The sequence below is a fragment of the Nomascus leucogenys genome, chromosome 21 (assembly GCF_006542625.1).
Source record: "Nomascus leucogenys isolate Asia chromosome 21, Asia_NLE_v1, whole genome shotgun sequence".
Lineage (NCBI taxonomy): Eukaryota > Metazoa > Chordata > Mammalia > Primates > Hylobatidae > Nomascus > Nomascus leucogenys.
In genome coordinates this window covers 45,654,601-45,669,614 of record NC_044401.1, presented here as the reverse complement: position 1 = coordinate 45,669,614, position 15,014 = coordinate 45,654,601, and the positions used below count along the sequence as shown (strand labels likewise).

General features: G+C 43.1%; 1 protein-coding gene across 1 annotated transcript in view; it reads left to right on the top strand.

The window, feature by feature from the left end:
• HEG1 (heart development protein with EGF like domains 1) overlaps nucleotides 1–15,014 on the top strand; it is an 89,721-nt gene that overhangs the window by 15,678 nt on the left and 59,029 nt on the right. Inside the window, exons 2-3 of the mRNA XM_030801767.1 lie at nucleotides 10,829–11,122; nucleotides 12,824–13,126. Of these exons, the coding sequence (XP_030657627.1) occupies nucleotides 10,829–11,122; nucleotides 12,824–13,126 (597 nt within the window). The remainder of the gene's footprint in view (nucleotides 1–10,828; nucleotides 11,123–12,823; nucleotides 13,127–15,014) is intronic.

Sequence of the window (15,014 nt, the reverse complement as noted above, 5' to 3'; positions counted from 1 at the left end):
CGTCTGTGTCTCTGTCACTGGCTCTTCTCCTGTCTCTACATTCAAGTTTTCCCGGGAATCAGTCCTTGATCCTTGGTTTTTCCCTTCGTATGTCATATCCTGTCCTTCTCCTAATCAACAGTCCCAAATCTTTAACTGTCTGCCAGACATTTTCCCTTGGAAGTTGTAACATCACCCCAAATGTCACATATCAAAAACAGACTTTTCTTGTTCCTCAAGCTCATTCTTCATTATGGCTCCACTCTTTCTCTCTTATTCTTTTCGTTATGCATAAAAATCCTCTCTGAGTTAGAAGCTGATCTAGAAGTCCTCTTGCTCAGTCTTCCAGCTAATAATGTGCAGCTGTTGTCAAATCAAGTCTGTCTGATTCCAAAGCCCATGTGATAGGCACCATTTCATTCCTCTTAGAGAGAAACAAGGTCAGCACAGTTGTGTTTCAAGCTGCAGTTTGGCTTTTTGTGGGGGACTTTTTTTTTTTGGCTCTGCTCTTCCGGCCAGTGTCTTAAAGCCTCATGGAATAAGCTGGAGTGTTATGGAATGAGCCCTAGGTTCAGACTGTGTCTGTACTACTATTGAGTGCATGACCTGGAACAATCACTTAATCTTTCTGACCCTCAGTTTCCCCATGTGCCGTATGAGGATAATAATACCCGCTTGACAGGGTATTAATGAGATAATGCATGTGAAAATGTTTAGCACGTGGTAAGCCCTAAATAGATGTTAGTGAAATCTGAATCCAAATGGAGGGAAAAGAAAATAAAGGGCTTGTTCTTCAACTGTGTGCCCTAGAAGCTTGTAGCTGGCAGCGCTTGTCATTTGGCCCGCTGCAGGGGTTGATGCTGAGGTGTGGGGGTGGGGTGGACCCTCCAGGAGGAAATCACCTCTTTGGATAACACAGCACACTCCCTGTATGCTCCTACTCACTCCACTGCTCAGAAACAATGCAAATTGAAAAGCCCCAAATCACTGGCAGGGAGTGGGGGGTGGCAAGGAGTTGACTCTGTAGCAGCTGCTAATTAGGAAACCCTATTCTTGGGCTATGCTAGCATGCCTGATGATGCTGGTTCACAAACAGATGTTTTGGAACATTAAGACGCTACAGAAGTGGAAGTTGTCCTTTAGAAGGAAAAAAAAAAAAAAACAGGCAAAGCAAGCAATAAAACGCTCTTGTTAATTTAATCTCCATTCATGGTACAAGGGAAAGTTATGGCCCAGCACAGGGGGCTAAGTACAGAGGGAAGGATGGTATTTTCAGCTCAAAAGATACCTGAGAAATGGGATGTCGAATCTCTAATATGAGGAGGGTTGGTGTGAATGGGGTTGGAATGATCATCTCTGACCATCTGCGAAGCTGGCCTGGGTGAGGTGCACAGCACCAGCCTACTGAGCCTCCAGGGTTCCCCCTCCCATCCCATGAATGTCTGAGGGGGCACAGCCTCTTCTCCTTACTCTTGACTTCACTGGGCCCAGGCTCTGAAGCTTGAGGTATCCCATCTCCTTTCCTCCGGGCCATTTCTCTTCTCCACCAAGAATAAGAGCAGGTTCTTTGACAGCTCGCCCCCCATGTGGCAGGTTTATTCCAAATTACTCTCCTACTCAGGGTGTACACAGGTGCTGAATAGGAAGCCATGCCCTAAACAGAATTCATCCATAGTGGCCCTGATGAACTCAGGGCTTCAGAAAGGATCAGTCATTGGACTTCAGTACATATTTTAGCATTTGAGCCATTGTCCCCGCTGAGATGCCACCTGGAATCGTATAAAGCCCTTGGATGTTCACGGTCAAACAAGACCTCCAGTGGCAGTAGGGGTGGGCTGGGGGTGTTGCCTGCTCCAGCTGTGTGGTTTATTAATCCCTTTCCAAGGAAGAGTTAGTAGGCAATAAGAGAGATAGAGGGGTACCCGGAGTTCAGTAGGGGACAGTGGGATATTGTTCTTTTGGGGTACCAGGCCAGTGACTTCAAGAGCTTGCTATGCTGGAGGTGGTCCCAGGTCTCACCCTGTGCGCCCTAAGCTCTCCCTATACCTCCTAGGAGAGGTGTCGTGGAGTGGAATTCAGCGAGGCCCAAACTGTTCCTGCAGCCATTTGTCTAGCCTCAGTGCTTTTGTCAGAGTGGATGCATAGCTTCCAAGAGGGCTTGGGAGCCTGGGGCCGCTCTGGTATGGGCTCTGGTCCACTACCTGAAGAAGGGTTAGGACACTGAGCTTTGATTAGCAGTACCTGCCAAGGTCATCCACCCAAATCTATTTCTTAAAAGTTGACAACCCTAAATCCATTTAATAGCTATGACATATGTAGCATTCACTGTGTACCAGGTACTCTTTCTAAGCTCTTACATGTCTACATTCCATTGGTTTTCACAACAACCCAGTGAGGGAGATACTGTTAATATCCTCATTTTACAGAAGGCAAGCTGGGGCGTGGAGAAATTAAGGATCTCACTTAAGATCATAGGGTATGAAAGAGGTGGAGCCAGAAGTCTAACCTACATGGTCTGACTTGAACCACAGTCTGTGCATTCCCCCACTGCCTCTCTTATTAAGGATGGAATTTCTAGAGACACGGAAAGCAGTAGTTTCTCACCAGTGCAGGTGACCCTGGTGCCCGCTGACTAAGGAGAAGTGGAGGTGTAACCACAGAAGGTAGGTCTCTGGGGCCAGCAGGGCCCAGCAGTGGCTGCACTAACCAAGGGTGTATTTGGTGTCTAGCTGCTGTGGAGAGGTGGTCATGGGCCACCAGTTATGGCCATGACTGTTACTGAGAGTAGTTAGGCATCCAGGTGCAGAGCAGCCGAGGCACAAGGAAACTCGTCAGTCTTTCAGCTGTGCCGTCAAAAGCCACTCACATGCTTACGTTATGTTTCAGAAATGTCACTGGAACTCCTACCTACACACTTTGTTAGTAGCAAGTTGGCATGAGCCAACTTTCTATTAAAGGTCACAGAATTCACCTACCTTAGGAGGCCGTCTGGGGATCCCAGAAAGCCCATTCCTAAGTGGCTTCTCCAGGTCCGTAGACCTGGGATCCTTTTATCAAGATACCAACCATTTTTGTTCTTTATCTTGGGAGACACATTTGTCATAGATGTATTTTTAATAACATGGATTCATATTATACATACTATTTTATAATTTATGTTTGCATTTAACAATATAGTGTGAGCATAATACATAAGAAAAACTGTATCAACAATATATTTTGGTCAGTCCTTTAAAATGTTGTCTCATAATTAAGTTAGCCAACTCCCTATTGTAGAAATTTAGGTTGTTTCCACTTTTCATTATTATAAACAATTCTGTGATAAACTTCCTTATACCTGAAACTTTGCACACTTCCTAATAATTTCCTTAGAACTAATTTCCAGAAATGGAATTCTTGGGCCAAAATATATGCCTATTTTTAATGCTTTTGCAATGGATTGCTAAATTCCTCACCAAAAGGACTGTGTTAATTGTATTTTTACCAATATCGTATGAAAGTACCTGTGATGACATTAGATATTATTCTTAAATCTTTGCCAATTTGATACACAAAAATAAACAAGTAATGTAAAAGATCTTTTCTAGTTTGGGTTTGTATTTCCTTGCTTTTCAACAATGCTTTCATGTATTTATTCTCCACTTATATATTTCCTTTCGTGAATTGCACATTCATGTTCTTTGTCTACAAGGGGTACATCTTAGGGATTTGAAAAAGTTCTTTGTGTGTTAAGGATGCTAAACATTTTTATCAGGCACTGCAGATGTTTACCCTTGTTTGTCATTCAACTTGTTACAAATATAGCTTTTATTTTTATCAGACTTATACATAGTTTGAAAATCAAATAGATTGTATAAGACTGTAATAAAAACTCTGACCACTCCTATCATCATCATTTTCTGTTCCCCAGAATTAACCGTTCTCAACCCTTTTAACTGATTATCTTAGTCATTTTTTCCATATCTCTAACCTGCTTATGTTGCTATTTATTGATTTTTTTTTAAATTTTGGTTTAGACAGTATTCACTGATTTCTCTCTATGACAATTTTATATCATTCCAAGCTCTGCCAGTTTGGAAGTGACACACTCTACTTCTGTTCTTTTTTTTTTTTGAGACAGGGTCTTGCTTTGTCATCCAGGCTGGAGTGCAGTGGTACCATCATAGCTCACTGCAGCCTTGACCTCCTGGGCTCAAGTAATCCTCCCACTCTAGCCTCCCAAGTAGCTGCAACTACAGGCATGTGCCACTATGCCTGGTTAATTTTTTTTATTTTGTAGAGACAGAATCTCTACTTGAGGCCCAGGTTGGCCTCAAGTAATCCTCCCACCTCAGCCTCCCAAAGTGCTGAGATTACAGACATGAGCCACCATGCCAGGCCTCTATTTCTATTCTTTAGAAAGGTATTTTAAATGCATTTTTCACAGAATTCAAAGTTTCCCTTCTCCTATGCAACATGATTCTAATTATCCCATGCCAGACTTATGAACTATTGTTATCCAGGATTTGTTCCATCTTGTTTTATTAATTTCACAAATGAGAAGTTATTGTTATTATTTCATAAATTCAGTGTTCCTTTAGATTTATTCACACATGTATTTTTTTTGCTCATTATATTGCCTTGCATCTGATATCTTTCATTAAGGATTGTTTTTCTTCTGCTTGAAAGAAATTTGTTATAATTTACTTTAGTAGAAATGGTTGAAAAACTCAATTTTGACCAAACATGTTTTTATTTGATAGTCTGAAGATGTTTCTCAAAGATAGCTTTGCTGAATATACAATTATAGTTCTCTCAGCACGTTGAAAATATTTATCCACTGTCTTTTGGCTTCCATTATCACTGTTGAGAAATCAGCTGTAATTGTCACCTTGTATAGATGATTTGCCATTTTTTTCCCCTCTGGTTGCTTTTAAGACCTAGTCTTAGTCTGTGGTTTTTGTGCAGTTTCACTATGATAGAGGTATATGTTTCGTTTTTAATTTAGTCTCCTAAGGAGCCTCCTTGGAATGAAGATTTATAGTTCTCATTACTTTGGGAAATTTTCCAGCCATTACCTTTTAAAATATTACCACTTCTGTAAGCCCCACACTTTGTGAGGCTGAGGTGGGCAGATCACCTGAGGTCAGGAGTTTGAGACCAGCCTGGCCAACAAAGGTGAAACCCCATCTCTACTAAAAATACAAAAAAATTAACCAGGTGTGGTGGCACACCTGTAATCCCAGCTGCTCAGGAGGCTGAGGCATGAGAATTGCTTGAACCCAGGAGGTGGAGGCTGCAGTGAGCTGAGATGTACTCCAGCCTGGGTGACAGAGTAAGACTCTGTCTCAAATAAAAAATAAAAAAATAAAAAATAATTATTTTCGCTTCTACTTTCTCTGTTTTCTCCTCCTAAACTCCAATCATTTGTGTGTTGGACTTTCTCACTCTTTTTGTCTCTTAACCTCTTTTTCATATTTTCTGTTTTTTAATCTCATTTTGGGCATTCTGTTATCATTTATTTTCTAATTCTTTTTTTTTTCTTTTGAGATGGTCTCACTCTGTTGTCCAAGCTGGAGTGCAGTAGCACAATCACAGCTCACTGCAACCTCCATCTCTCAGGCTCAAGCAATCCTTCAACCTCAGCCTTCCAAGTAGCTGGGACCATGGGTATGCACCACCACACCCAGCTAATTTTGTTTATTTTTTTGTAGAGACAAGGTCTCACTATGTTGCCTAGGCTGGTCTTGAACTCATGGGCTCAAGTAATCCTACTGCTTTGGTCTCCCAAAGTGCTAGAATTACAGGCGTGAGCCACTATGCCTAGTGAATTACAATTATTTTCTAACTCTCACTTTGGCCACATCTAATCCGCTGTTGAGTTTTTTTAATTTCAATTATTACTTCTTTTAGTTCTAGAATTTCCATCTAGCTTTCTTTCAAATATTTTGGGTTATTATAGTCTCTTTTTAAAAATTTTTTTTCTAATGTAGTTTTGTATACTTCTTTGTCTGGTAATTCTAGCATTTGAAGTCTTTGCTTGTCTAATTTGTTGGCAATTATTTAACAAGCAAAGACTTCAACTACTAGAATTACCAGACAAAGAGGTGTGGATGTCTTGTTTCCTCATGGATGCCTCATTTTCTCATGTATTTTGTGATTTTTGATTGTGGTCTCTTATTCCTTAGAATGTTATCAATAAATGATAAAAACTGGTTTGAAGATATGTTTATCTAGAGAGCATTTGTATTTGTGTCTACACAATACAGGTACCTGGAGGCACTATCCATCAGGACCGCCCCTGCCCCATTATTAACAGGATGTGTGTGTATTGGAGATATAATTTACATCAGTGGTCCCCAACCTTTTTGGCACCAGGGACTGGGTTCATGGAAGACAATTTTTCCATGGATAGGGTGGGGTGGGGTGGGCTGGGGGTTGGGATGAAACTCTTCCACCTCAGATTATGTATCAGGCATTAGATTCTTATATGGAGCATGCAACCTAGATCTTTCACACATGTGCAGTTCACAATAAGGTTCTTGCTCCTTTGAGAATCTGATGCCACTGCTGATCTGGCAGGAGGCGGAGCTGAGGCTGAGCTAAGGCGGTAATGCTCACTCGCCCACTGCTCACCTCCTCCTGTGCAGCCTGGTTCCGAATAGCCCATGGACCACTACCAGTCCATGGCCTGGGTTTGGAGGTCCCTGATTTACATGCCACAAAGTTTACCATTTGAAAGTATACAATTCGGTGGTTTTTAGTGCATTCACAGGATTCAGGACCACTCGTGAATAGAGGTAATGTGACATACAGCACACCCATACGAGGGCTAGCTTTATGGTTATATATACTCGGGTGAGATTTATTTTTTCTTTCACTTGAAACCAAGATTGAAGGGCCAGGTTTCCTTGCTGTGCCCTTCTGCGGGGCAGGTTTGTTTCTATTTGCCTTACACCCAAGGCATAGCTGTGTAAAGTCCCAGCTTTACAGTGTGGTTTCCTGTTGGATTCCCTCCTTGAGAATCGTGTCTCCTATCTCCTGATTCTCGGCAGCCATCAGAACAGAAATTCAAGGTCACAAATGTTGAACAGGTGCCTCCAGGGCAGCTGCCAGCCTCAACATTAGCTCACTTCTCTGGATTCCTAGTCATGGTTCATTTTTGGCCTCAGATTTGATTCTTTACTTACTTGCCAGCTCAGCAATGCTTTTAGAAATTTTTTTAAAAAAATATTTTATTCCGCATTTTGAGTTGTTTATAGTGGCAGGGTTATGGAGGATACTGCAGGACTATTGTCTACCTTTTAGTTTTGTTTATAGTATGCATTTTTTCTTTCTTACATCTTTAGTCACCCCTTTAGGAAGAGAGCGCAGGTCAGTGTGGGTCCTGCCCTGTCTGCACGTGGCCATTCTTTTCCCCTCGGAGACTGCACTGGAGTTCCCTGAGCTGAATGGGCTCTGGGACCTCCAATCCTGGTCCCTGGAGAGGAAGGGAACAAAGCTGCTTCCTCAAAGTCCCCGCCACACTCACCAATGGCTGAGTCTCACCTTGTCTGAAGGTTGTAATGGAGCCAAGTTCATTGCCTTCCCTTTGCTCACAGCTGGCCAGCTTTGGGGCATGGGTTTTGAGTCCCTTCTGCTTCCCCACAATCACTTCTCTCTGGCTTCCTTAGAGAATAATTTCTCATTGTGCACAGTTAACCAAGAGGAGACAAAAAGCATCCTCAGACCTTTCAACTCCTCCCAGGAGACCAGCTTGCCTTCGCAGCTCCCAGAGGTAGAACAAAGGGACATGCCCTGTGGGCCACTGTTGTCTGTAACCCCAGTCTCTCAAGTTGAACTTACAAGCCTTGTGGCTGCCCCTGGAAACGCCCTTCCACATCCCATTTCTAGCTGCATGTGGGTCTTGCCTGTCTGGAACTGGGCCCCAGAGGAGCCCAGATGCATGGCAACTTCCCTCCCCCTCCAGGAAGCGTCTGTTAATTATCACCCACAGGAAACAGAACAGGAGGCATAAAAACAGTAACACTCAAGGGATTTTGGGAGGAAGTGATTCCCTTAGGAAAGTTTGTCAGAATGTCTTCTGGAAGTTTTTTATAATCATCATCCCCTAACCCCAAATAAGTGAGCCACTGCTTCTAGAAGGAGTGAATCAGAGTGGAGAAATGTTCAGAACCATTGATCTAGAACTGCACTGGCAAGTGATGCGGCCACCAGCCATGTATGGTTGATGCAGCCACCAGCTACGTGTGGCTATGGAGCCCTCGAGATGTGGCTCCTAAAACATTCACTGGATTTTAAACATTTAATACCAAAAAAAGAATATAAAATATCTCAATATTTTTATATCAGTTACACATTGAAGTGATAATCTTTTGGCTATGTTGAGTGAAATAAAATATTAACATTGAAATTAATTTCACATTTTTTAATTTTAAAAATGCAGCTACTAGAAAATTTAAAGTGTACACATGTGGATTGTGTTTGTGACTCAGTATCTTTTAGGCAGCACTGATCTGAAAGATAACTTGTTCTGTGTATATGTGTGTGTGTGTATGTGTACATGTGTGTATGTGTGTATGTGTGTAAGTATGTGTATATGTATGGATGCATGTGTATGTGTGTGTATATGTGCGTGTGTGTGTGTATGTGTATGTGTGTGTGGGGTATATGTGGGTGTGTGTGTGTATGTATGTATATGTGTGTGTGTGTGTGGTATTTAGATACAAACTGTAGGTTCTACCTGCAGCCTCTACTTGTCCGATGGTTTGCCATTTTTGTTTGATTCATATAAATAGAAGTGATTCCATTCATCCCCACAGAGGTTTCTCACCAATGCCTACAGTCCCCATTCCCAAGCAGAAAGAGAAATAACATTTCCAAGTGAGGAAAATTAAATGGTTTTTTCAGGGAGTCACGTAATCCGCGACAACTTCACGTGGCCTTGTCCTCACCCTTGCTCAGTGTCCCTCAATTGGCACCCATATTTGATATTGGATTCCACATTAGTTTGGATGTATGGGGAAAGGACAGTGTTCTCAGAATGCTGTTTGGCTTTGGTGCTATTTTTTAGGGGCCCAGCACCCAGCAGTGACCCAGCACTCAGCAGTGGCCCAGCTTTGGCTTCTAAGCAGTGGCCAGGTTGGGTGCAGACTTTTCCAGAGTAACAGGGCAGCTTTCTTGGACTGGACTTGGGCATCCCACGCACCTGCTCTGACCCTGAGCCTCCTGCCTTGACAAATGGCATTTGATGCTACATATGACTTCCTCTTGCCCAATTTAACCCCCAACTTTATCTTCATCCTCAGAACATTTTTAACTAATACCCTCTTTGCCACCATCTTGGGTGTTACGGAAGTTAGCTATCATTTAAATATATTTTCTGACTAATATAAATACATTCCTAATATACAGGCTTCAAGTAACAGTCCATCCTCAACAGCATTATTTCCTCAGCACTCCCAACTGGAAACCATACTCCTCTCCACCATTTTCCCTTCCAGCTGAGCACAGCTGGCGGGTGAGGGGCCTGGGTTTGGAGCAGGCTGCCTGGCCCTCCTGCTTTTTGACTGTGCGACTTGGGCAAGATGCATGATGTCCCCCACCCTCCATGTCTCCTTTGCTTCCTATGTAAAATGGGAAGAATAAGAGGACCTGTCTTCATCTTTGTGCAGTGCTTGAATGAATACACATCAGGCACCTACGTCTGCTACCTACCTCAGTGCATATTTACTGTTATTTTTCACAAAATGAGATCATTACATATAAAGTCTATTTGAAGCCTGCTGTTTTAATTCAACAATCCCTGAAGGATATCTTTATTTTGTAGCACCAATTCAGTGACCACATAGTTTTCTTTCTTGTGGATACCGTCTGCTGTAACTGATTTAATTGATAACCTACTGAAGGAGTTTTAGGTTTGTTCTTTCTTTTCCTTTTTCTACTGTAAACAATGCTGTAATGAACATCTATGCAGCTAAATCTTTGTCCACATTCTTGAGTATCTCCTTCAGATAAATTCAATTTGGAATTGCTGCCTCAAACCCATGCACATCACACAAGTTTTAGTAATATTGCCAGAGTCTTCATGTTTTATCAGAATTGTGCGTTACACCTCCCACCTGCAAGAGTCGGTGTCAGGGTCAAGGGCTGCCAGCTTTTATAATAGCTTCCCACCACCCCAGGAGGCACAGTTAGCAACCTTGGCGAATATGAGATGCTTCTTGCCTTTTGCTTACACCCAATCTTCCTCCTCCAATCCCCTCTCTGACCCTGCACAGGTGCCAGAGGTTCAGTTGCTCTTCCGTGAGCCCCATGTTGATCTCTTTCTATCAATAAATTTTCATCATTTATTCTATGCACAATGCAATTTAATCCTGTATTATATTGTTGCTTCATAATTCCTTCCTCTGGATTATAAGAATAATGAATATGGGAAAAAAAGGAAGGTGAAATTATTATTATTATTTTTTGAGATGGAGTTTCACTTTTGTTGCCCAGGCTGGAGTGCAATGGCACGTTCTTGGCTCACCGCAACCTCCGCCTCTCAGGTTCAAGTGATTCTCCTGCCTCAGCCTCCCTAGTAGCTGGGATTACAGGCGCCTGCCATCACGACTGCTAATTTTTTTGTATTTTTAGTAGAGACAGGGTTTCACCATGTTGGCCAGGCTGGTCTCGAACTCCTGACCTCAGGTGATATGCCCGCCTCAGCCTCCCAAAGTGCTGGGATTACAGGTGTGAGCCATCACACCTGGCCAAAATTCTTTTACTTGAATTCACTCTCTACTGATGAATTTCACGGTGTCTTTTCTGAAGGTTTACTTTTCAGAAGCCAGCAAACTCTCCCTGATGCATCCTCTTCTTCTTTCAGATGCTGCCTGGAAACATTGGCCAGAAAGTAACACTGAGCCCCATGTAGAAAACATCACCTTCTATCAGAATCAAGAGGACTTTTCAACAGTGTCCTCCAAAGAGGGCGTGATGGTTCAGACCTCCGGGAAGAGCCATGCTGCTTCGGATGCTCCAGAAAACCTCACTCTACTCGCTGAAACAGCAGATGCTAGAGGAAGGAACGGCTCTTTGAGTAGAACAAACTTCACCATTTCGCCTGTTGGGTACTCGCTGGAGATAGCAACAGCTCTGACTTCCCAGAGTGGCAACTTAGGTGAGCTTGTGCTGATGATGCACATTTCATGTATGTGTGTCCAGTCCTGGAAAACAAAGTTTCTGCCATTGCCCACAACCCCCATTCTGAGCCATTGTGCCCTTCCAAGGTTCCTAGGCTGGGGTGGGTCAGACCTGTGACTTAGGCCTCATTTGTATTATGCTTGTCAATACCGACCAGACAAGGGTGCAGATTTGCTGGTCCTGTGGTATCTGTGATCCATGGCCAGTGGAATCCAAACTTCATTCCTTTTCAGGGAGCCTGCCACACCCAAGGGTCTCAGAGGCAGTAGGTTTTGTGGGATGCATAGCTGGGACAGGCTTGGGTTTGGTTTGTGTTGATGTGGCCCAAACGGTTGTTCTTGCTCTGGTGTGCACAGCTTGGTGGTTTGCTATTTTTAGCAAAAAATATCAAGAAGATGCTGGGGCTCAATGGGTAAAATTTCATTAAGGAAGAGAAGACTAAGAAAACTAGCATTAATTAGAGACCTACTACTTACCATCATGTCTGTTCTCTCAATCCTTCTAGCAAGCCTATGAGATCATGTTATTCTCCTTTTAGGCATTTGGAAACTGAAGCTCAGAGAAGTTAGTTGCCCCAATATGTGTAGGTCAAACAGTTAACAGGTTTCAGAACTGGGATTAGAGCTTATGTGTGTGTATCTGAGCAAGGTGGTGGGGGTGCTGAGGTGTGGAATGCCTGGACAATGAGAGTAAGGTGCAGAGGAGAGAAAGACAGGTGTGGCCTGTCTGTAGGGTGGTAAGGCCAGCAGCCTCCCTTGGGGAGGGCATCAGTTGCCCACAAAGGAGAGGACGAACAGGTAGGACCATTGTGTGAACGGGGTTAGGGACAATCACGGAGGACTTTTGAAACCTGGCAGTTTAGATTTGGTGTGGTAAGGAGAGTCAATGAAGGTTTCTGAGCAAGTAAGTGACATAACTGAAGTGAATTTGAGGAGGATTCGCCCGGCAGGCAGGTACAGGATGTCTAGCGTGGGGGTGGGAGGATGGAGGGAACCTGGAGTCAAGGGGACCACCCAGGCAGACAGAGAAATTCAGACACCAGGTGCTGTGATGTGGCTTAGTGTCCACAGGGATGAAGAAGAGGGGATTGGTAGAGACTTCACCAAGGAAAAGTGATAGGACCTGTTGATGGCCTGAAAGTAAAGGATGAAGCTGCCAGAGATGACTCCATGGTTTCGGGTCCTAGTGGCAGGAGATCTGGTTGGGAGGGACTCGATTCTGTAAAGATGCATCTGAAAGTCTTTTGTATTCATAAATGATTCCTACAGAGCTTAGAAACTCTGCACATGACATTCCCTGGTCTTCTTGGTCACCCAGATATTGGGAATTTTGTTTATATTGCATTCAGGTACATTCTGGGACCAATTTGGTGGAATGTGGATGCTGGGTCCTGATGATCAGACCCTGATCTCTGATTCCATATTGTCTGATACTTACCTCCAGTGAGCCCCTTTTCTGAGAATTTTACCACAATACACAGAATCTTTGTGAGATCTAATAACACTCTCTGCCTTGGTCTGTGGTCTTTCAGGAGTTTATTTTTCATAGAATGAATTATTCTCCTAATTTCTTCTTATGTCTGTAAATTTTGTAGATGTCAGAACTGAGCCCCCTAAAATCATATTAAGACATTTTGAAGTCTGCTGGTGGAATTCTAACTGTTGCTGTCTGTTTTCAGCCTCGGAAAGTCTTCACCTGCCATCCAGCAGTTCAGAGTTCGATGAAAGAATTGCCACTTTTCAAACAAAGAGTGGAACAACCTTGGAGATGGGAACAGAGAGGGCGATGGGGCCGTCAGAAGAAGTGACTGTGCACATCCAAGAGGCCACCACTTCGGCTTGGAGCCCGTCCTCTCTTCCTGCTTTGGAGATGGGAGAGCTGACCACGCCCTCTAGGAAGAGAAATTCCTCAGGACCAGATCTCTCCTGGCTGCATTTCTACAGGACAGCAGCTTCCTCTCCTCTCTTAGACCATTCCTCATGTGAGTGCCACATATCCAGTGTAACACTCGGAAGTCTCTCAAAGTAGACATAAATCAATGTGCATAGCCAGCTAGTTACATACTCATAATAGGGGGTAAGGGGAAAAGACATCAAGCCAAAATGCCATTCCTCTAATTTCAGGTACTTGGAGTGGAAGTAGGTACAACCTACCCAGTTTATCTCAGTATTGAGGCTCATGTTTAACATGGTTTTTCTTTTTTTTGTTGCCCAGGCTGGAGTACAGTGACGCGATCTCAGCTCACTGCAACCTCTGCCTCCCAGGTTGAAGTGATTCTTCTGCCTCAGTCTCCTGAGTAGCTGGGATTATAGGCGCCCATCACCATGCCCGGCTAATTTTTGTATTTTTAGTAGAGATGGGGTTTCAGCATGTTGTCCAGGCTGGTCTTGAACTCCTGACCTCAGGCGATCCACCCACCTCGGCCTCCCAAAGTGCTGGGATTACAGGCGTGAGCCACTGCGCCCAGCTATTGGTGTCTATTCTCAAACAAGAGACCTTACCTTGGGGTGCATGAAATGGTGAGCATTGTACCATTTGATTAGGAGTGAGATTTTTATTTCTTTATTATTGCAAAAATGTTTCCTTCGATGGTAAAGAAAACATGAGTGTACATTTTTCTAGGCACCATTTTGAAAAAAAAAAAAAAAAAAAACCAGATATAATGCAGGAGTTTGCAAGGTGTGATATTAGTAACTACAGCTGTGGAGTGCTCTCCTCTCTCTCTGCTATTCCAATTACTACTCATCAGTTAAGTCTCAGCTCAGGGATTCTCGAGCCTTTCTTCAACCAACCATCTGGTCCTCTGTGCTGTACACCTCGTCACAGCAGATCGTCTAATGCCTCTCTGCCCAGAGAGACTGTAATCCTCTTGAGGACAAGGGCTGTGTCTGTTACTTCCTTTAGGTTCCCCCTCGCCCCAGAACAAGGTACAGCCGATAAGACATAGGGATTAGCATGTGCCCCAGATGCCCTCACAGGGCATATCATGCCATGGGCCAAAGAGAATATTGGAAACTCTGACCATCTTTTTTCTTCTCCGAGGTTTTATTCAGTGTTTGTGCTGCTTGTGTTTTCATCCTCATGCCATAGGGAGCAGGACAGAGAGGGTTGGAAATGTTCTTGGGAAACAGAGGTTAGGTTGCCTCCGAAATTGCCATTGCAAAATTTTTACAGGTCAGAGGTTTTTAGAAGTACCTTGCGAGACTAGGAGTTTGGGTTTGTGTCATCAAAGCAAAAACTAAACCCAGAAATCCCTTCTGGAGTCCCTGTTTAAAGCAGCCAGTTCTTCTTCCACATACCCTGTATACGGTTTCCTGCCGACTGGATTTGGATATAATTTATGATTCATGTTTTTAGAAGATTGCTTTTTAAGATTATTCATAAACATTGCTTGGATTGGATAAAAGCTGCAGTTCTTCCAGCCTCAAAGTTCTGTGGTTCAGTGATTTACAGCTTTACTAAACGGTAGAAAGGAAGCATTTTTTAGGAAGCTATGCTTTGATTCTGGTCAGGATCATTTAATATTTATAATTTAAATTCAACCTAGTTTGGTGGTATATTTGAAAAATCAGCCTATGTTTCCAACTTTACTGGACTTGACTCTATGACTCTATATTCACCTATATATTTTTTCACCTATATTTTTCAACACTAAAAAATATAATTGTCCCTGAAATTCTTTTACCATCCATCCTTTTAAAAGCTTATACTTTTAACTGCTGGTGAGTTTCATCATATCTTTCATATCTCTTGAGTCTTTTACTGAGCATTTCTTTTCCTTTTTAGTGAACTGTGTGTTCAGTTCGAGGTAGAGTCCCACCACCCTTTTAGATATTAGAGATGGCTCTGGGTGCTGTTAAATGGGGTTC